The sequence below is a fragment of the Rhinoraja longicauda genome, chromosome 2 (assembly GCF_053455715.1).
Source record: "Rhinoraja longicauda isolate Sanriku21f chromosome 2, sRhiLon1.1, whole genome shotgun sequence".
Lineage (NCBI taxonomy): Eukaryota > Metazoa > Chordata > Chondrichthyes > Rajiformes > Arhynchobatidae > Rhinoraja > Rhinoraja longicauda.
In genome coordinates, this window is record NC_135954.1 from 30,026,770 (window position 1) to 30,048,767 (window position 21,998).

Below are 21,998 nucleotides of genomic sequence, written 5' to 3' on the forward strand. Positions count from 1 at the left end.
CTGGCAGCTTGTTCCATACACCCACCACCCTCTGGGTGAAAAAGTTCACCTTGAACCTATGTCCTCTGGTGCTCGATTCCCCTACTCTGGGCAAGACTCTGTACACCTCTATAAGATCACCCCTCATTCTCCAAGTAATAGAGACCCAACCTACTCAACCTCTCCCTATAGCACACACCCTCTAGTCCTGACAACATCCTCATAAATCGTTTTTGAACCCTTTCAAGCTTGACAATATTTATCCTATAACATGGTGCCCAGAACTAAACACAATATTCTAAATATGGTCTCACCAATGTCTTATACAACTGCAACATGGCCTCCCAACTTCTATACTCAATACTCTGACTGATGAAGGCCAATGTGCTAAAACAGGGAAGGCGGCTTAACCGTGGCTAACGAGGGAAATCAAGGATAGTGTTAAATCCAAGGAAATGGCATATAAATTGGCCAGAAGAGGCAGCAAACCGGAGGACTGGGAGAAATTTAGAACTCAACTGAGGACAAAAGGGTTAATTAAGAGGGGAAAAATGAGCTTGAAAGAAAGCTTGTGGGGAATATAAAAACTGACTCGAAAAGCTTTAGATATGTAAAAAGGAAAAGATTAGTGAAGACAAATGTAGGTCCCTTACAATCAGAGACAGGTGAATTTATAATGGGAAACGAAGAAATGGCAGAATAATTAAACGTGTACTTTGGTTCTGTCTTCATTAAGGAAGACACAAACAATCTCTCAGAAATATTAGGGGACCAAGGATCTAGTGGGAGGGAGGAACTGAAGGGAATCCACAATAGTCAGGAAATGGTATTAGGTAAACTGTTGGGACTAAAGGCAGATAAAGCCCCAGGGCCTGATGGTCTGCATCCCAGAGTACTCAAGGAGGTTGTGGATGCATTGTGGAACTAGATGCAACTAGAAATTGTGGATGCATTGGTGATCATTTTCCAATGTTCTCTCGACTCTGGATCAGTTCTTGTGGACTGGACGGTAGCCAATGTAACCCCACTTTTTAAGGAGGGAGAGAGAAAACTGGGAATTACAGACCAGTTAGCCTTACATTGGTAATGGGGAAGATGCTAGAGTCGATTGTTAAAGATGTTATCGCGGTGCATTTGGAAAGCAGTAACAGGATCAGTCAAAGTCAGCATGGATTTATGAAGGGGAAATCATGCTTGACTAATCTTCTGGAATTTTTGGGGTATGTAACAAGTAGAATGGATAAGGGAAAGCCAGAGGATGTGGTGTATCTGGACTTTCAAAAAGCCTTTGACAAGGTCCCACACACAAAATTAATGTGCAAAATTAGAGCACATGGTATTGCGGGTAGGTTATTGACATGGAGAGAGAACTGGTTGGCAGACAGGAAGCAGAGAGTAGGAATTAACGGGTCCTTTTCAGAATGGAAGGCAGTGACTACTGGGGTGCCGCAAGGCTCGGTGCTGGGACCCCAGTTGTTTACAATATATATTAACGATTTAGATGAGGGAATTAAATGTGACATCTCCAAGTTTGCGGATGACACAAAGCTGGGTAGCAGTGTGAGCTGCGAGGAGGATGCTATGAGGCTGCCTCAGCAAGCCTAGCAGCATAATCAAAGAAGAGTCACACTTTGGCCACTCCCTCGTCTCCCCTCTTCCATCAGGCAAAAGGTATTGGTGTGAAAACACACTCTTCCAGATTCAGGGAGCTTCTTCCCAGCTATTATCAGGCAACTGAATCATCCTACCACAACCAGAGAGCAGTGCTGAACTACTATATACCTTTTTGGTAACCCTCGAACTATCCTCGATCGGACTTTGCTGGATTTACCTTGCACTAAACATTATTCCCTCATTATGTATCTATACACTGTAAATGGCTCGATTGTAATCATGTATTGGCTTTCTGCTGACTGGATAGCATGCAACAAAATCTTTTCACTGTACCTCTGTACACATGACAATAAACTGAACTGAATTGTTTTTAAAATCTTGATTCTTAGCTTAAACAGATATTTAAGAAAATTAGCAAAATTAACTGGATTCTGAACATAATACATGCGCATTGAAAGAAATTTACTTAAAAGGCAAAAAAAGCGACTTAAGATGAACATCAAAGCTACTGCACAGTGCAATACATCTTGCATAGATCGTTTTATACTTTTTAAGCCAGTGGTTTCAAACATATTGAATGAAAGCCCTATTCTTTGAGCTTTGGTAAAAATTGCTTCCTCGGTCCTGCATTTAAATGCTTGATAATATCAAAAGTTATTACATTTAACAAGATGGGGCTGCCTTATGAAATTTTGAGATCTATTGGCAGCTCTATCGTACGGTCAGGTAATACGCCAAGGCTCTTACTTTTTGTGTATTTTCTAACTAAATTTAACTCGGCATCATAAACGTATTCTGTAACTGAGATTGCAAACCACTGTTTTTTATTTCTCAAAATGTAAACAGACTTATACCGATGGTATCTAGCAGCGAAATAAGCACTGAGAGGATGTTTGCTCTTGTGGGAGATTCATGAAAATAAGATATCATTTCAGAATAAAGGGCAACCTATTTAAGATATGAAGAATTTTAAAATAAAATTGGAAATGTTGACAATTGTAAATTTTGAAACTCTCCACCCCAGGGGAGCAATAGAAACTGAATTGCTGAATATCTTCAAAGTTCTTTTGTCAGAGAGTCAAAGGTTATGGGAAATAGGCAGGAGAACAAAAGTGAAACCATTTCATTATTGAATGGTGGATGGACCAGGCCCAATTTATAGCCAACTCGTGCTTCATGTATTCAAGATGTAATGTGCAAAATAATGAACATTTTACTTTAAAATATGTTAAAAATTTAATTTTACTTTTATATGCAGAGAATTAACTTTGAGATAACTTAATTTTTCATGTACAATAGATCAGCTGAAAAGCTGAACATACAAAAACTGTTAACACAAGTAGAATCTCTTTGGAATCCAAAAACCACTCAGAAAATATTTATACAACACCACCATTATTTAAGCAACAATAAATAAAATGTCAACTCATTTTTGTGTAGGCCACAGGAGGCAGTAAAGAAGTCATCGGGAACATTTTCCATAACACCTAATTTGTAATAATGGTTTAAGCCCCTCAATTATTAGCAAACCAGTAATGCCTGTTCATTAGTACAAACATTACTAACAATCACTGAGACAAATTTTTATATCATTCTTTAATACATTTGATATTTTACAACTAAGCAAAATAAACACTACAGAAATTTCTTCAAAATCTGTACAAAGTTTGTTAAAGAACAATCAGCGGGTTGAAAGTAAGAATCTAAAATGAACCACACTGATTTCTTTGTCAATATCTACAAAATCCAGTTGGTCTGAACACTTTTTCTAAAATTCCCCTGCATGTATAAAAATAAATTAATAAAATGATACTTTCCCACTCAACTGCATAACTGCTAATTAGAAATATTACAAACCAAAATATTGATGTTTTATTTCAATTTGCCAAGAATTAAAGAAATTCACAAAGCATATTTACAGATGAGAGATATAAACTGTGCAACATTCAACCTTGAGACGAATCATAACCATCTATAAGTTTATGTGGAGGGGATTGGTTTGGCCATGGAGAGCTGGGAATTCCTTCCAAGAAGGAAAATTCCTGCTGTTGTAACAGGAATTGTGATTGAGTGCATACTCAGCTGTCCATAGCTAGTTCACAATGGACTTCGCAACAGGCACTTGGTTAGGCTGACAGCCAACACATCTCTTAAAGGAATTTTGCCCAGCAGCAGGCTAATCCATTTCTTCCTCTTTTATAGAGTGATCTGGTCCCCCAGCGACCAAAAAGCTCAGAAGCCTATTGCACTACAACTGAGTACCCATGCTTGAAGTGGTCCTGGAAACATTCACAGCAAAGGGACAGAGCACAACACAAAATGCATGCAACGTAAAGCTTGGGTAATGCAAATCCCAAGACCTGTCCATTACATTTGCAGGACCAGGAATAATTACTTTGTCACTTTTTTGCAATGCAACTTGCATTTGTCATTTAAAAGATTTCATTTTGGATTTAAAAATCATAATTACACTGGCATAAAAATACACCAATACAAGCTAATTGATTCAAGTTTTACTGATGAATTTACTTTTCGGATTTCTCAATGCCAAATGTTGCTAAGTTTTATATTAGTGCAATCAAGCTGCAAAACTAGTAACTGACATGTGACAATTTGGGAATGGTTTTGTGTTACGACCAGTGTATTTGCCACAATTATTCCCACTTGATGATTCATTCGTAAGATTCATCCTTTATACAGCTGGTTGTGCTGCTACAACACAACACATTCTGGAATTTGAAAGTCCTGTGTCAACTTTTCTCTTGCGTGACAGGGCTACCTTTCTCATTGAGCCTCTGGAGAGAAAGAAAACAAACATTAAAATTATTCCACAAAACTTAAATTCAGTGTTTCCTTATGTTCAAAATTCCTTTACTTTTTCAAATAATCCAATGTATTTTAAATATTGTAAGTATTTGTATTTCAAAGGTAGATTATATTTCAAAACTATTTTTTTTAAATAATTTGCATTAAATTAAATGCAGGAACAAGTGTTTGAAGCAAGGCATTTAATATTAGATTGTGTTCAATTTTAACTTTGAAAGATGATCCAATTAGATCTAGTAAGATAAAATAACTTTTGTCCTGAACTGTTACACTTACTGTAACTTTTGGTGTGGCAGCTTCACTATGAATGGATATGAAGGGGTTAGGAGGTGCTGAGTGAAGTGGCTGTGTCTGGGCACTTGCCAGCAGGTTATTCATAGGAATGTGTGTTGTCCCAGTGATCTGTAGCTGCTGCAACTCATGCTGATGATGGTGGTGCTGTTGATGCATTATTTGATAAAATAGAGCCTGATGTTGTTCCTGAATTTAAAGACATTAAAAAAAATTACATATTCAAATTAACTGCACATAGACAACAAATCCTCTTTAAAAAAAGATTTCAGTTCCAATACATGAATCAAAACAAGCAAATTAAATTAATGTAAGAGAACGAGTCATGTACTTGAAATCGTTGCTGAGCTACGGATTGACAAGAACACAACATGTAGGCTCATTGGCCTTGAGCTAGTTCTGCTATTCAATAAGTTGCTGGTGGCCAAGTTATTGGGTATTTTTAAAGCGGAGAGTGACAGGTTCTAGATTAGTACGGTTGTCAAAGGTTATGGGGAGAAGGCAGGAGAATGGGGTTAAGAGGGATAGATAGACAGATAAGCCATGAATGAATGGCAGAGAGGATTCGCTGGACTGAATGGTCTAATTCTGCTCCTATGACTTATGAAGATCACAGCAGATCCAAAAATGCCACTGCCACTCTCACCCATTACACTTTGCGACCTTACAGTCAATTAATCTCTGCCTATAACATTCAATTAATTCACTTTGACAGCACTATAGGGTAAAGAATTGCAGGATGAATGACCCTTGAAAATAATTCTCCTTATTGCAGGTTATATGGGCAACCTGTTTGAAATTATGTCTTCCTATTTTAGATATTCCAACTGGGTGGAACATTCTTTCAGTGAACCTTCTTCACACTGCCTCTTATGTCAACAAATCCTTCCATAGAAATGGTCAAAAACTAATTACCTGCCGTACCGCTATGCTAACTTTTGTGTTTTGTGTCCTTTTGAGTTTCATGTACTTTGACCCTGAGATTCCTTTAAACCACAAAGGTCTTACTCTGTTTAACGAGCAATTTGGTCTTTCATCGTTCCTTCCAAAGTGGATAATCTCAGATTTTCTTGATTATACTTTATTTGCAAACTTCTTCTCCAATTAACCCACAAGTGAGCCCCGAGAACATCTTAGATCTTTAATTCATGTTCAGATCATAGTACATGGTATTGGGGGTAGGGTACTGACATGGATAGAAAATTGGTTGACAGACAGAAAGCAAAGAGTGGGGATAAATGGGTCCCTTTCGGAATGGCAGGCAGTGACCAGTGGGGTACCGCAAGGTTCGGTGCTGGGACCCCAGCTATTTACGATATACATTAATGACTTAGACGAAGGGATTAAAAGTACCATTAGCAAATTTGCAGATGATACTAAGCTGGGGGGTAGTGTGAATTGTGAGGAAGATGCAATAAGGCTGCAGGGTGACTTGGACAGGATGTGTGAGTGGGCGGATACATGGCAGATGCAGTTTAATGTAGATAAGTGTGAGGTTATTCACTTTGGAAGTAAGAATAGAAAGGCAGATTATTATCTGAATGGTGTCAAGTTAGGAGGAGGGGGAGTTCAACGAGATCTGGGTGTTCTAGTGCATCAGTCAATGAAAGGAAGCATGCAGGTACAGCAGGCAGTGAAGAAACCCAATGGAATGTTGGCCTTCGTAACAAGAGGAGTTGAGTATAGGAGCAAAGATGTCCTTCTACAGTTGTACCGGGCCCTGGTGAGACCGCACCTGGAGTACTGTGTGCAGTTTTGGTCTCCAAATTTGAGGAAGGATATTCTTGCTATGGAGGGCGTGCAGCGTAGGTTCACTAGGTTAATTCCCGGAATGGCGGGACTGTCGTATGTTGAAAGGCTGGAGCGATTGGGCTTGTATACACTGGAATTTAGAAGGATGAGGGGGATCTTATTGAAACATATAAGATAATTAGGGGATTGGACACATTAGAGGCAGGAAACATGTTCCCAATGTTGGGGGAGTCCAGAACAAGGGGCCACAGTTTAAGAATAAGGGGTAGGCCATTTAGAACGGAGATGAGGAAGAACTTTTTCAGTCAGAGAGTGGTGAAGGTGTGGAATTCTCTGCCTCAGAAGGCAGTGGAGGCCAGTTCGTTGGATGCTTTCAAGAGAGAGCTGGATAGAGCTCTTAAGGATAGCGGAGTGAGGGGGTATGGGGAGAAGGCAGGAACGGGGTACTGATTGAGAGTGATCAGCCATGATCGCATTGAATGGCGGTGCTGGCTCGAAGGGCTGAATGGCCTACCCCTGCACCTATTGTCTATTGTCTATTGTACTGATGGGAGGAGTTTTAACTGGAGGCTCAACTGTACATGTTCGGAGAAGCAAGATCAATAAAAGGGAGAAACAAGGAATTGCAGTTGCTGGTTTACAAAAAATGTGTTGGAGTAACTCAGCAGGTCACACGGTATCTCTGCAGAATGTGGATAGGTGACGTTTCAGGTTGGGAACCCAAGGTCTTGCAGTGGTGAGAGAGAGAAAATCAGGATGATAGACATGAATGAAAATGATTAGCAAAAGAATGAAAAGAAGAAATGAGGATTTTTAGTTTTTACACAGCACAAAATGTAAAGAAAGGTTTCGACCCAAAACGTCACCTATCCATGTTCTCCAGAGATGCTGCTTGGTCTGCTGAGTTACTCCAGCATTTTGTGTCCAAACTATAAGGAACTGCTGTTTAATGGCAGTGATGATAGCGGAGCCAGATTCAATTATAGAATTTACAAGATGGTTAAATATTTGCAAAAAATACTACAGCCGCGGGGAAAAGCTGCAGTAGTGGGAATAGCTAGCTGGCTTTTAAATGGAGTCACTATTAGTGGCCTGCTTCTGTGCTATTACTATTATTTTAAAGTTTCTTATGAAGTTTTCTCACATTAAATTAAATAATCTATATAAATGTATGTTGTAGCACGGGAACTGTTCCAGTACATCAAATGCGTGGGCCAACTGGACTTTGGAAATGGCCCCAAAACTTGGTGGCTCCTGCAGGTGTAATATATGCAAAAAGAATTTCACTGTCCAGTTGTATCTGACAAATAAAGCACCATTGCAGGAGTAATGTTGAATAATCAATATCAAATTAGATATCACATTTGCAGAAATTGGCCAAGTGCAGATGTTTACACGGCCTGGATAGATCCCCACCTGCTAACTGGGGATTTTCTTTTTCACATTTATAGCTACTCTCCAGCATTTAACCTCCTCACTGCCATTTTTTTTACTATTGGCCATGACCCGAGTACACTCAGAGGTGGCAATGAACAGGTTAAAATACTTGCATGGGCTGGGTGGCAGTATCTATGTTCTCTGAATAGTTGGGATGTATCCAGCAGATCCAAAAGATTCCTCAGCTACTGTCAAACCAAGTGTAATACTCCATTGGAGTAGCACTGAACCCAAGTACTGCAATATTACTCTTTTGATCTGCATTATATTAGTCTCCAGATAAAAGTGATACATGAACACGAGGCTGCAAGTAATGAGAATGCTATTTGAAGACAGTGTGTGAAATTCCCTATTTTGATGAAGTCTGGCAATGTTACGCTGTTTGTGACTGAGACTGATTTTTTGCATACAATTTATAAGTAAATGTCCTCTGGAGGTCAGAGGGACTGCTATAATTTTGCCCCATTGTTTCTTCAGTTCATTAAAGACACTTTTTTGAGTAAATTGACTTTGTTGCACAACTGACTGCTGGGCTCAGATGTCACCCATTCCTTCTCTCCCGAGATGCTGCCTGACCTGCTGAGTTACTCCAGCATTTTGTGAATAAATCACCCTCCTTCAAGCGAGTTCGGTATCTCGACCGCGCATGCGCAGGTCACCAGAGCTAAACATTCTCACCTGCACTTGAATCTGGTGATAAGTGATTGCAAGCTTTTATATCTTGTGCCCAAATAGGAAAAAAGATGATGAGAAAGTAGTGTGATTGTTGCTCTTGTTTTCCAGGCGTCGTGGCGGGGAAGAGGGAGTCCGCTGGAGTTTTAGCCTGGCCTGTCCGCCGTCCCGGGCAATGGGGAAAAAGCTGCACGGTTGCGGGCTGTGCGGTAGGACTTTCGCCCAGCTGCCGGGCCACCTGCGCATGCACACGGTCGAGCTGTTGTTCAGATGCGAGGTGTGCCGAAAGGGCTTTGGGCACTCCTTGAATTTGGTGAGGTACACAAACACACTGACGACCGGCTCTTCCAATGCAAGGCACTGCAACACTAGCGCTTGTACACCAGCGACCAATAATTCCATTGCAGGCTCTGCGGCGAGTTCTTCCCCTTGTGGCCGCAGTTGGCGCAACACCGTCGCATCCACCGGCGGCTGGGTGTTCACAACGTGCTCGGGGCTGTCGCGGCACAGGTGCGCGGTCCGGAGTGGGCAGCTCCCGTTCCGCTCCGACGCCTGCAGGAAGGATTTCCGCAGCGCCGGCTACCTGGCTCTTGCACAGTGGTGAGATCCCCGTTCGCCTGCGAGGTCTCACGGCCAAACTTTCGGCAGTCCGTTGCAGCTGAGAGCCCACCGCCGGCACAGCCACGGGCGGCAGCGGCTGTTCGGCTGCGAAGTTTGCGGCAAAGCGTTCTGCAACGTATCTTACCTGCGGACGCACCGGCCAAGCGGCCCTTCAGGTGCGAAGCGTGCAGCAGGGTTTACTGCAGCGCCTCGTAACTGCTGATCCATCAGCGCTTCCACAACGGCGAGTGGCCCTTCAGGTGCGAAACCTGCAACAAGAGCTTCCTCAGATCTTCCTCCTTGATCTTCCTCCTTTCTCCGATCTGCCGCAGCACTAGCTGACCGACAGGCATTTTCGTTGTGAGTGGAACGCACCTGGAGTATTGTGTGCACACAATACTCCAGGTGTGGCCTCACCAAGGCCCTGTACAGCTGCAGTAGGACCTCCTTGCCTTCTCCCCATGCGAGTCCCCCTGTGGATCTCCAGAGGAGTAGATGAACAGCGGTGGCAGAAGTCACACCCGAGCAGGTTGCGAATACCCGGCCGCCGGTGGATACGACGGTGTTGTGCCAACTGCGGCTGCAAGGGAAACAACTCGCCACAGAGTCTGCAGCGGAATTCTTGCTCGCCGGTGTGCAAGCGCCAGTGTGGCAGCAGCGCTGAGGCTGCATGCCTTGCATTGGAAGGGCCGGTCGTCGGTGTGCCTCGCTAATTTCAAGGAGTGCCTGAAGCCCATTCCGCACACCTCGCATCTGAACAACAGCTCGACCGTTGCATGCGCAGGTGGCCCGGCAGCTGGGCGAAAGTCCAACCGCACAGCCCGCAACCGCGTGGCTTTTTCCCCATCGCCCGGGACGGCGGACAGGCCAGGCTAAAACTCCAGAGGACTCCCTGTTCCCCGCCTTGACGCCTGGAAAACAAGGGCAACAATCACACTCCTTCCTCATCATCTTTTTTCTTATTTGGGCACAAGATATAAAAGCTTGCAATCACTTATCACCAGATTCAAGCGCCGTTTCTTCCCCGCTGTTATCAACCGGCGAGAATATTTAGCTCTTGTGACCTATGACCTGCACATGCGTGGTCGAGATACCGAACTCCCTTATTCCTTGGAAGATAAAATAAAAGATCTTAATCGAGGATATATCGGTTGATAGGTGTTATTGATAGGTATTAATGTGAGGAACCTGAAACCTATATTCACCGTGTGACTGACAGTGAAGAGGAATGCTTCAAACTATAAGATATAGATAACCTAGTCAGTTGGTAACAAAGGTGGTTGAAGCAATGAATTTAGGGAGTTGAAATAAGGCAGGAGAATATGCATTAAATATGAGGATATTGAGGGCTGTGGAGGAACCATGTGGTATATAGCCACACATCCTTTAAGAGATGCAGAGAACCTCAAAGGGAGCAGGAGAGGTCAACAAGGCCACTAAAAAGACATAGAAGATCCTTTGCTATATTGACTGAGACATTGTATTTGCTGGGTGTAGACATCATCATGAGAATGCAACTTTGGTTTTACATACATTTCAGGTGACCACATTACAGGAAAGAAGAGATGATGGCACAGAGGTAATTTTTTTTAATTTAAAAAAACGTGTAACGTAGTGATTGCTGGCAAATATAGCACCTACTTTCGATTACTATTTACAGCTAATCTGAGAAAGTAGTTAAAAGTCAAGCACATTGGTAGGAATGCAGTCATATATAGATTAGACCAGGGAAAGATGACAAATTTTCTTCTTTGAAGATCACCAGATGGATTTTTGCAAGGAAAAGGCAATTCTATGGTTACCATTAATAATCAGTTTTTTAAAAATCCAGTTCTATTTAATCACTTGAATTTAAATTTCCCAGCTTCCATGATAAGATTCAAACTCATGACTCTCCATCAATTGTTCAGTACTCTTGATGGCTGGTATTGCCATTTAACAACCACAACATCCTGTTGTCAGGAATGAAACTTTTTAATTTTGAGGAAAGGTTGAATAGTCATGGGCTACTTTCTTCGGAACAGTGGAGGTAGAGGCAAGACTTAATTGAGGTGTGCAAAATCACAAGGGGCCCAGAGGGACGAAGTGATCTACTGGTCTTACGAGAAAATCAGATATTTTTTCCATCCAATGCCGTTAGAGGTGCCTTCATTATATTTGAATGCTGGATATATAGTTTGCCAGCACTCAGGACTACAGACAAGAGGTGGGATTTTTTTTGGTGGGGGGGGAGGGTGGAAATCTGTTCCTTGACTACCTGGACCAAACTGCCTGAATGGCTTCCCCTTGACTTGTCTTATACATTTTCCATGATTCTTGTAACGGAGCAAGCTAACATATAAGCCAATGTATTCATCTATTTTATGTGATAAAATAACAGCCTTACTGGAGTGAGTTGCTGGGATGGTAACAATTGTTGAAGCTGTTGTTGCAGTAACAGTTGTCTCTGTTGCTCCGAAAGTAAGCTCAATCCTGGCATGCTATAAAATAAAAATATTTTGCAGATGTAGTAAACATTTATGCAAGAGATACACATATTAAAATACAAAGACATTTCAGTATTCTGTTTATTATCTCTTCTGGTCATTTAAAAATTTATTCATTGTCTTCTACATCAGTTTCAGCTTAGTTTATTGTCACATGTACAGTGAAAAGCTTTTGTTGTGTGCTAACGAGTCAGTGGAAAGATAATACATGATTACATTCGGGCCATTCACAGTGTAGAGATACATGATAAGGGAATAACGTTTAGTGCAAGATAAAGTCCGATCAAAGATTGTCCGAGGGTCCCCGAGGAGATAGATAGTCGTTCAGGACTTCTCTCTAGTTGTGGTAGGGTGGTTCAGTTGCTTGATAATAGCTGAGAAGAAACTGTGCCTGAATCAGGTGGTGTGCATTTTCACACTTCTATACCTTTTGCCTGATGGAAGAGGGGAAAGTGGTCAGGGTGTGACTCGGCCTTGATTATGCTGCTGGCCTTGCCGAGGCAGCGCGAGGTATAAATGGAGCCAATGGAAGGGAGGTTGGTTTGCGTGAGGGTCTAGGTTGCGTCCACAATTTGCTACAATTTCTTGAGTCTTAGATGGAGCTGTTCACAAACCAAGCAGTGATGCATCCTGATAAAATGCTTTCTACGGCATATCTGTATAAGTTGGTGAGAGTTGATGGGGACATGCCGAACTTCCTAAGCCTTCTAAGGAAGTAGCGGCGTTGGTGTACTTTCTTAGACAATAGACAATAGACAATAGACAATAGGTGCAGGAGTAGGCCATTCAGCCCTTCGAGCCAGCACCGCCATTCAATGCGATCATGGCTGATCACTCTCAATCAGTACCCCGTTCCTGCCTTCTCCCCATACCCCCTCACTCCGCTATCCTTAAGAGCTCTATCCAGCTCTCTCTTGAAAGCATCCAACGAACTGGCCTCCACTGCCTTCTGAGGCAGAGAATTCCACACCTTCACCACCCTCTGACTGAAAAAGTTCTTCCTCATCTCCGTTCTAAATGGCCTACCCCTTATTCTTAAACTGTGGCCCCTTGTTCTGGACTCCCCCAACATTGGAAACATGTTATCTGCCTCTAATGTGTCCAATCCCCTAATTATCTTATATGTTTCAATAAGATCCCCCCTCATCCTTCTAAATTCCAGTGTATGCAAGCCCAATCGCTCCAGCCTTTCAACATACGACAGTCCCGCCATTCCGGGAATTAACCTAGTGAACCTACGCTGCACGCCCTCCATAGCAAGAATATCCTTCCTCAAATTTGGAGACCAAAACTGCACACAGTACTCCAGGTGCGGTCTCACCAGGGCCCGGTACAACTGTAGAAGGACCTCTTTGCTCCTATACTCAATCCTCTTGTTACGAAGGCCAACATTCCATTGGCTTTCTTCACTGCCTGCTGTACCTGCATGCTTCCTTTCATTGACTGATGCACTAGGACACCCAGATCTCGTTGAACTCCCCCTCCTCCTAACTTGACACCATTCAGATAATAATCTGCCTTTCTATTCTTACTTCCAAAGTGAATAACCTCACACTTATCTACATTAAACTGCATCTGCCAATTATCCGCCCACTCACACAACCTGTCCAAGTCACCCTGCAGCCTTATTGCATCTTCCTCACAATTCACACTACCCCCCAACTTAGTATCATCTGCAAATTTGCTAATGGTACTTTTAATCCCTTCGTCTAAGTCATTAATGTATATCGTAAATAGCTGGGGTCCCAGCACCGAACCTTGCGGTACCCCACTGGTCACTGCCTGCCATTCCGAAAGGGACCCATTTATCCCCACTCTTTGCTTTCTGTCTGTCAACCAATTTTCTATCCATGTCAGTACCCTACCCCCAATACCATGTGCCCTAATTTTGCCCACTAATCTCCTATGTGGGACCTTGTCGAAGGCTTTCTGAAAGTCGAGGTACACCACATCCACTGACTCTCCCTTGTCAATTTTCCTAGTTACATCCTCAAAAAATTCCAGTAGATTTGTTAAGCATGATTTCCCCTTCGTAAATCCATGCTGACTCGGAATGATCCCGTTACTGCTATCCAAATGCTCAGCAATTTCGTCTTTTATAATTGACTCCAGCATCTTCCCCACCACTGATGTCAGACTAACTGGTCTATAATTACCCGTTTTCTCTCTCCCTCCTTTCTTAAAAAGTGGGATAACATTTGCTATCCTCCAATCCACAGGAACTGATCCTGAATCTATAGAACATTGAAAAATGATCTCCAATGCTTCCACTATTTCTAGAGCCACCTCCTTAAGTACTCTGGGATGCAGACCATCAGGCCCTGGGGATTTATCAGCCTTCAGTCCCATCAGTCTACCCAAAACCATTTCCTGCCTAATGTGGATTTCCTTCAGTTCCTCCATCACCCTAGGTTCTCCGGCCCCTAGAACATTTGGGAGATTGTGTGTATCTTCCTCAGTGAAGACAGATCCAAAGTAACGGTTTAACTCGTCTGCCATTTCTTTGTTCCCCATAATAAATTCCCCTGCTTCTGTCTTCAAGGGACCCACATTTGCCTTGACTATTTTTTTCCTCTTCACGTACCTAAAAAAACTTTTGCTATCCTCCTTTATATTATTGGCTAGTTTACCCTCGTACCTCATCTTTTCTCCCCGTATTGCCTTTTTAGTTAACTTTTGTTGCTCTTTAAAAGAGTCCCAATCCTCTGTCTTCCCACTCTTCTTTGCTATGTTATACTTCCTCTCCTTAATTTTTATGCTGTCCCTGACTTCCCTTGTCAGCCACAGGTGTCTCTTACTCCCCTTAGAGTCTTTCCACCTCTTTGGAATAAATTGATCCTGCAACCTCTGCATTATTCCCAGGAATACCTGCCATTGCTGTTCTACCGTCTTCCCTGCTAGGGCCTCCTTCCAGTCAATTTTGGCCAGCTCCTGCCTCATGCCTCTGTAATCCCCTTTGCTATACTGTAATACCGACACTTCCGATTTTCCCTTCTGCCTTTCCATTTGCAGAGTAAAACTTATCATGTTGTGAAAAATTAACTCCCCCTCCCATTCCCAGTCTGACCTCTCTGTCATGGGCCTCCTCCAGTGCCATGGTGAGGCCCGCCGGAAGTTGGAGGAGCAGCACCTCATATTTCGCCTGGGCAGTTTGCGGCCCGGTGGTATGAACGTCGACTTCTCCAACTTCAGATAGCTCCTCTGTCCCTCCCTTCCCCTCCTCCTTCCCAGATCTCCCTCTATCTTCCTGTCTCCACCTATATCCTTCCTTTGTCCCACCCCCGACATCAGTCTGAAGAAGGGTCTCGACCCGAAACGTCACCCATTCCTTCTCTCCCGAGATGCTGCCTGACCTGCTGAGTTACTCCAGCATTTTGTGAATAAATCGATTTGTACCAGCATCTGCAGTTATTTTCTTATCATGTTGTGATCACTGCCTCCAAATGGCTCTTTTACCTCTAGTCCCCTTATCAGATCAGGATCATTACACAACACTAAATCCAGAATTGCCTTCTCCCTGGTAGGCTCCAGTACAAGCTGTTCTAAGAATCCATCTCGAAGGCACTCTACAAACTCTCTTTCCTGGGGTCCATTTCCAACCTGATTTTCCCAGTCTACCTGCATGTTGAAATCTCCCATAACCACCGTAGCATTACATTTTTGACACGCCAATTTTATCTCCTGATTCAACGCACCCTATGTCGAGGCTACTGTTTGGGGGCCTATAGATAACTCCCATTAGGGTCTTTTTACCCTTACAATTTCTCATTTCTATCCATACTGATTCAACATCTCCTGATTCTATGTCACCCCTTGCAAGGGAATGAATATCATTCCTTACCATCAGAGCAACCCCACCCCCTCTGCCCACCTGTCTGTCTTTTCTATACGTTGTGTACCCCTGAATATTCAGTTCCCAGCCCTGGTCCTCTTGTAGCCATGTCTCAGTGATCCCTACAACATCATACATTAGTCGTTGCTTCAATATGGGTGGTCCAGGAGAAGTTGTTGATGATATTGACTCCTAGGAATTTGAAATTTTCAACCATCTCTACTTCATCGCCCTCAATGCAAACTGGGTTACGTGCACCGTTACGCTTCCTGAAGTCAATCACTATCTCCTTTGTCTTGCTGACTTTGAGAAAAAAGTTGTTAACTCGACACCAGGTTCAATTTCCTTCCTGTACTCCGTTGCATCACTATAAATACACCTCGCCCCAAACACATTGTTATTTAAAAGTCAGCCAGCAACACTACACTTCTGTCATTCAAGCTCATTTGATTTCTACTCCATCCTATCTCCCCATCACTTCATCATAAAGACCATGCATCTACCCTATTTATTTCCCTCATGATTTTATCCACCTCTATAAGAGCACCCCTCATCCTCCGATGCTCCAAGGAATACCGTCCTAGCCCGTCCAACCTCTCCCTATTGCTCAGGCCCATGAGTCCTGGCAACATCTTCATAAATCTCGGCACACTTTCCAGCTTAACAGCATCTTTCCTATAGCAGGGTGACATATAAGATTATTAAGGGATTGGACACGTTAGAGGCAAAAAATATGTTCCCAATGTTGGGGGAGTCCAGAACCAGGGGCCACAGTTTAAGAATAAGGGGTGGGCCATTTAGAACGGAGATGAGAAAAAACTTTTTCAGTCTGAGTGTTGTAAATCTGTGGAATTCTCTGCCTCAGAAGGCAGTGGAGGCCAGTTCTCTGAATGCTTTCAAGAGAGAGCTAGATAGAGCTCTTAAGGATAGCGGAGTCAGGGGGTACTGATTGAGAATGATCAGCCAGGATCACATTGAATGGTGGTGCTTGCTCAAAGGGCCGAATGGCCTACTCCTGCACCTATTGTCTATAAAACTGAACACGATCATCATGGGTTAACCTACTCATTCCTGGGATCATTCTTGTAAACCTCCACTGGACCCTCTCCAGAGCCAGCACATCCTTCCTCGGATATGGTGCCAAAGTTGCACACAATATTCTAAATGTGGCCTTACCAATGCCTCAGCATTACATCGAAGCTAGACACAAAAAGCTGATGTAACTCAACAGGGCAGGCACCATCTCTGGAGAGAAGGAATGAGTGACGTTTCGGGTCGAGACCCTTCTTCAGCATTACATCCCTGTTTTTGTATACAAGCACTCTTGAAATAAATGCTAGCACTGAGTTTGCTTTCTTTACTACCGATTTGACTTGCAGATGAACTTTTTGGGAATCCTGCACCCGCACTCCCAAGTCCCTTTGCCCCTCCGATTTCTGGATTTTCTCCCCATTTAGAAAGTAGTGTATGCCTTTATTCCTACTATCAAAATGCATGACTCCACACTTTGCTACCCTATATTCCATCTGCCTCTTCTCTGCCCACTCTCCCAACCTGGCCAAGTCCTTCTGCAGAGTCCCTATTTTCTCTACACTACTTGCCGTTCCACCTATTTTCGTATCATCCGCAAACTTGGCCACAAAGCCTTCAATCCCCTCGTCCAAATCATTAACATACAACATGAAGAGTAGCGGCCCCAGCACGATACTGCGGAACTATAATACTGCCTGCCCTCAAGACACATCCATTGACAGTCCCGAGCTTCCCGGTCATCATCTCTTTCTCCATGGTAAAAACAGAGGAGAAATCATTGATGATCGTGCCCATCTCCTCTGGCTCCACATGGAAATGACTGCTTTATTTCCTGAGGGGGCTCTATTCTCTCTTCCCCTTCTTTCCTTATAAAATATTGGATTATCCTTAATATTATCTGTCACAGCTATCTCCTGTCCCCTTCTGATTTCCTTCTTTAGTGTGCTCCTCAGTTCCTGAAACTCCGCCAGGGAGACATTTGATCCCAGCTGCCTATACCTGTCCCATGCCTCCTTCCTACTCTTGACCAGAGCCTCAATTCCTATTGTCATGCAAGCTTCCTTACACCCATCTGCCTTGCACTTCACTCTTTCAGGAACATGCATGACCTAAACACTTGTCAGCACCCTTTTAAAAGCATCCCAATTTTCAGATGTTCCTTTTCATGCAAACAACCTTCTCCAATCAACTTGGGCAAGTTCCTGTTTAATACCATCAATGTTTGCTTTGCCCCAAATTATAATTTTATAATTTATAGTCTGAAGAAGGGTCTCAATCCAAAATGTCACCCATTCCTTCTCTCCAGAGATGCTGCCTGTCCCTCTGAGTTACTCCAGCATTTTGTGTCAAAACTAGATCAATACAGTTGGGAAAGCTGAGGATTCACGAGTAGTAGTTCTACTCAATAACCAAAGTCTGTAGTCTCTTTTTCGTTCTGGTTTATTTTGCACCCACATGTTTAGACCGTCATGTTGTATCCTTATTGTTTTGATGTGTTAATGCTTTATTCTTAATTGTTAACTGTATGTTTGTGTTGTCATTTGTGAGCGGAGCACCAGGGCACATTCCTTGTATATGCACATACTTGGCCAATAAACCTATTCATTCATTCAAACAAGACTTTATTTTATCCTGGTAATTTCCTTCAGTAAGGAATGCATCTTTCATAGATGCATCTCAAAGTGTTTTACATAGGACAAAAAAATGCTAATCTACCAAGGAGAAAACCTTTCAGAATAAAAATTAAGGATCCCTAATGAAGAAGTTATAAAGAAAACTGCAAAGTCAGTGGAGTTTGGTTAAAAAAATGTTTTGGGAAGACATCCAAGATTTTGAATTGAACTTGTGGAACTGAGAGCTATGTAAAGAACAGAATGCAAATGGCTGAGATTAGTGAGATTGACAAGCTGGCATAAGAAATAGAATGTATTTGGTAAAAATAGTTAGGGTTGGTGCTCTTTCAAGAGATAGTCAGGCAAAACATGAATCTGATTCCTGGGATACTAGGAGTGTCATATGAAGCTACGAGAAAACTAACATTTGTAGTCATACTTGGATGTAATCACAAGATTATTTCCGATTCCGAATTCCCAAACTTCCCGATTTCAAAACGTGTCCTCATAGACCTGGCTACGTAAAAGCACAAAAATAGCAGGATAAAGCAGAATCTTACATGGTTCAACAGATAATCCCTCAGTGATTTACATTTTAATGTGCAAGGGACCAACTTGCTCAATTGTTCTTCAAAAGACAACTCATTCTTTCAAGAATTAAATGAATCTTCCCTGAACTTGCTCTGATGCAAGTATATCACTCCTTGACAAAGTAATCAAAATTGTATGAAGCATTTCAGGTATGCTGGAGTTATTCTACTAAGAATACCCTTCATCCTCCTGCGCTCCAAGGAATAGTCCTGGCCTGCTCCTAGACTTAACTAACTTATTACTAGTTGTGCTTGCTTGTGAACTCTATTTAATGCACACGAACACCTAAATCCCATTGTACAGTAGCATTCTCTACTTCCATTCAAACAATATTATCGTTTTATATTTTTATCCAAATGCACTTAATTGCTTGAGCAGTCTGGGTAGATTTAACCAAGTTTTCATTCTCTTTGTGTTAATGAAATGCAGAGGATTGTTCACCATGTAGTTATTAATGATAAAGGGTGTGTGACCTTCAGATATTGGGCAGACAATACATTACAGCTTATAATAATTTCTCAAGTTAAACTTTAAAAGAAATCAGCCCTGAAATAACTCTTAAGATTTCTACATCTCAAGCATGAAAATATCTTATAGCAACTGCGCCAAAGCACGAGCTGCTGAACAATAAGTGGTGCTCGGAGCCAAGTCTAATAGATTAAAAATGATTTGTTTCACCTATCGCAAATGGCAGTCAAATAAATGCTCAATGCATAGCTGTTTCAAAATCGATGAAAGATTAGTTTTGTACTGAAATTTGTCATCTTAAGTTCCAGTGGCATACATATGTGCCAGTCATTATGTAATATAGGAATTGAGCAATGCAATTGCACAATCCAGCACTGGATGGTAGTTTGAAGAAAGCAACTGAACTTCACACTGTTCCAACACCATCCCCAAGATAACTGCCAGGAAATTGGATTTCAGTTCTTTTTGCCAATTAAGTACTCAATTTTTGATGGCTTACGCCCAGAACTGTGTAGAAATAGACCCTACATAATTACACTCAATTTAGATTTGCTAGAAACTCTTGGATGTGCATTGATGGCAGAAGGGTGACAACCTTAAAAGGTAGCTAGAATAAAGCAATGCACATTTACGGCTTCACTGGATGAGAGCGATAAGGAGAGGCCGATGCAGAGAGGGCAGGTACACCAAGGCTTAGGAAAGGAAAATAGGCATCCTGGACCAGAAGAAAGGCGACATGAGATATTACTTGTGCTGGAGTTGGGTGGACTGGAGGTGGGGGTGGAGGCATCAGGACCATTGAACTACGGCAGATGACAACTGGTTCAGACTCATCATAGAGTAATACACAGGGCATAAGGGCTGCAGTCTGGCATGAGTCACAGGAAATCTAGTGTGTAGGCTCACTGGAGGATTTGTCTATGCATCTGTAATGCCATAAGGGATGCTTTCATACCGATTTTGAACTCTGATGCAAATGGTTTGTGAGCTGCCAGGTTTGCCTCACCAAATGCAGGACATGACAAAACTACTGACCCTGACAGAGTTCTCATTGTCAATTGTCAAGAATCAAGAGATCACGCCCTGGATTCTGGATGTCATGTGCACTTCCTTGCCAATGTATAAATGACCAATCACAATGATTCATGTGATAGTTGCTATGGAGACACAGATAGAGGCTACAGATGTCACAATGTCATGTTGTAGCTAGAGTCCAGAAATCCATTGCATGATACAAACTTAAAGTTCAGAAGGAACATGGATACATCACCTGGGAGCAATTACAGTGCCCTCCATAATGTTTGGGACAAAGACCCATCATTTATTTATTTGCCTCTGTACTCTACAACTTGAGATTTGTAATAGAAAAAAATCACATGTGGTTAAAGTGCACATTGTCAGATTTTATTAAATTTGGTATCACCATGTAGAAATTACAGCTGTGTTTATACATAGTACCCCCACATCAGGGCACCATAATGTTTGGACACATAGCTTCACAGGTGTTTGTAAGTGCTCAGGGGCGTTTAAATGCCTCCTGAATGCAGGTAAAAGAGAGCTCTCGGCACCTAATCTTTCCTCCAGTCTTTCTTCACCTTTGGAAACTTTTATTGCTGCTTATCAACATGAGGACCAAAGTGTGCCAATGAAAGTCAAATAAGCTATTATGAGACTGAGAAACAAGAATAAAACTGTTAGAGACATCAGCCAAACCTTAGGTTTACCAAAATCAACTGTTTGGAATATCATTAAGAAGAAAGAGAGCACTAGTGAGCTTACTAATCGCAAAGGGACTGGTAGGCCAAGGAAGACTTCCACAGCTGATGACAGAAGAATTCTCTCTCATCAAGAAAAATCCCCAAACGCCTGTCCGACAGATCAGAAACATTCTTCAGGAGTCAGGTGTGGATTTGTCAATGACCACTGTCCGCAGAAGACTTCATGAACAGAAATACAGAGGCTTCACTGCAAGATGCAAAACACTAGTTAGCCACAAAAATAGGATGGCCGGGTTACAGTTTGCCAAGAAGTACTTAAAAGAGCAACCACAGTTCTGGAAAAAGTCTTGTGGACAGATGAGACGAAGATATCAGAGTGATGGCAAGAGCAAAGTATGGAGGAGAGAAGGAACTGCCCAAGATCCAAAGCATACCACCTCATCTGTGAAACACGGTGGTGGGGGTGTTATGGCCTGGGCATGTACGGCTGCTGAAGGTACTGGCTCACTTATCTTCATTGACGATACAACTGCTGATGGTAGTAGCATAATGAATTTTGAATCCTATCTGCTCGTTCAAATAAATACCTCAAAACTCATTGGCCGGTGGTTCATTCTACAGCGACCATGATCCCAAACATACTGTTAAAGCAACAAAGGAGTTTTTCAAAGCTAAAAAATGGTCAATTCTTGAGTGGCCAAGTCAATCACCCGATCTGAACCCAATTGAGCATGCCTTTTATATGCTGAAGAGAAAACTGAATAGGACTAGCCCCCAAAACAAGCCTAAGCTAAAGATGGCTGCAATGCAGGCCTGGCAGAGCATCACCAGAGAAGACACCCAGCAACTGGTGATGTCCATGAATTTCAGACTTCAAGCAGTCATTGAATGCAAAGGATATGCAACAAAATACTAAACATGACTACTTTCATTTATATGATATTGTTGTGTCCCAAACATTATGGTGCTCTGAAATGGGGGGACTATGTATAAACACTGCTGTAATTTCTACATGGTGAAACCAAAATGTATAAAAATACCCTTTATTAAAATCTGACAATGTGCATTTTAACCACGTGATTTTTTC

At 42.4% G+C, this 21,998-nt stretch overlaps 1 protein-coding gene across 6 annotated transcripts in view; it reads right to left on the bottom strand.

Annotated features, from left to right (window-relative positions):
* Nucleotides 1-2,927: 2,927 nt before the first annotated feature.
* Nucleotides 2,928-21,998, bottom strand: part of mllt10 (MLLT10 histone lysine methyltransferase DOT1L cofactor) — a 195,559-nt gene continuing 176,488 nt past the window's right edge. For 5 of the 6 annotated variants that reach the window (XM_078416338.1, XM_078416346.1, XM_078416361.1 and 2 more), the window contains 3 exons: nt 11,558-11,651; nt 4,696-4,899; nt 2,928-4,388 (listed from right to left, as the gene is read on the bottom strand). In XM_078416338.1, coding sequence (XP_078272464.1) covers nt 4,344-4,388; nt 4,696-4,899; nt 11,558-11,651 — 343 coding nt within the window. In that variant the 3' untranslated portion in view covers nt 2,928-4,343. The remainder of the gene's footprint in view (nt 4,389-4,695; nt 4,900-11,557; nt 11,652-21,998) is intronic. The other variant, XM_078416353.1, reaches the window with a different exon arrangement.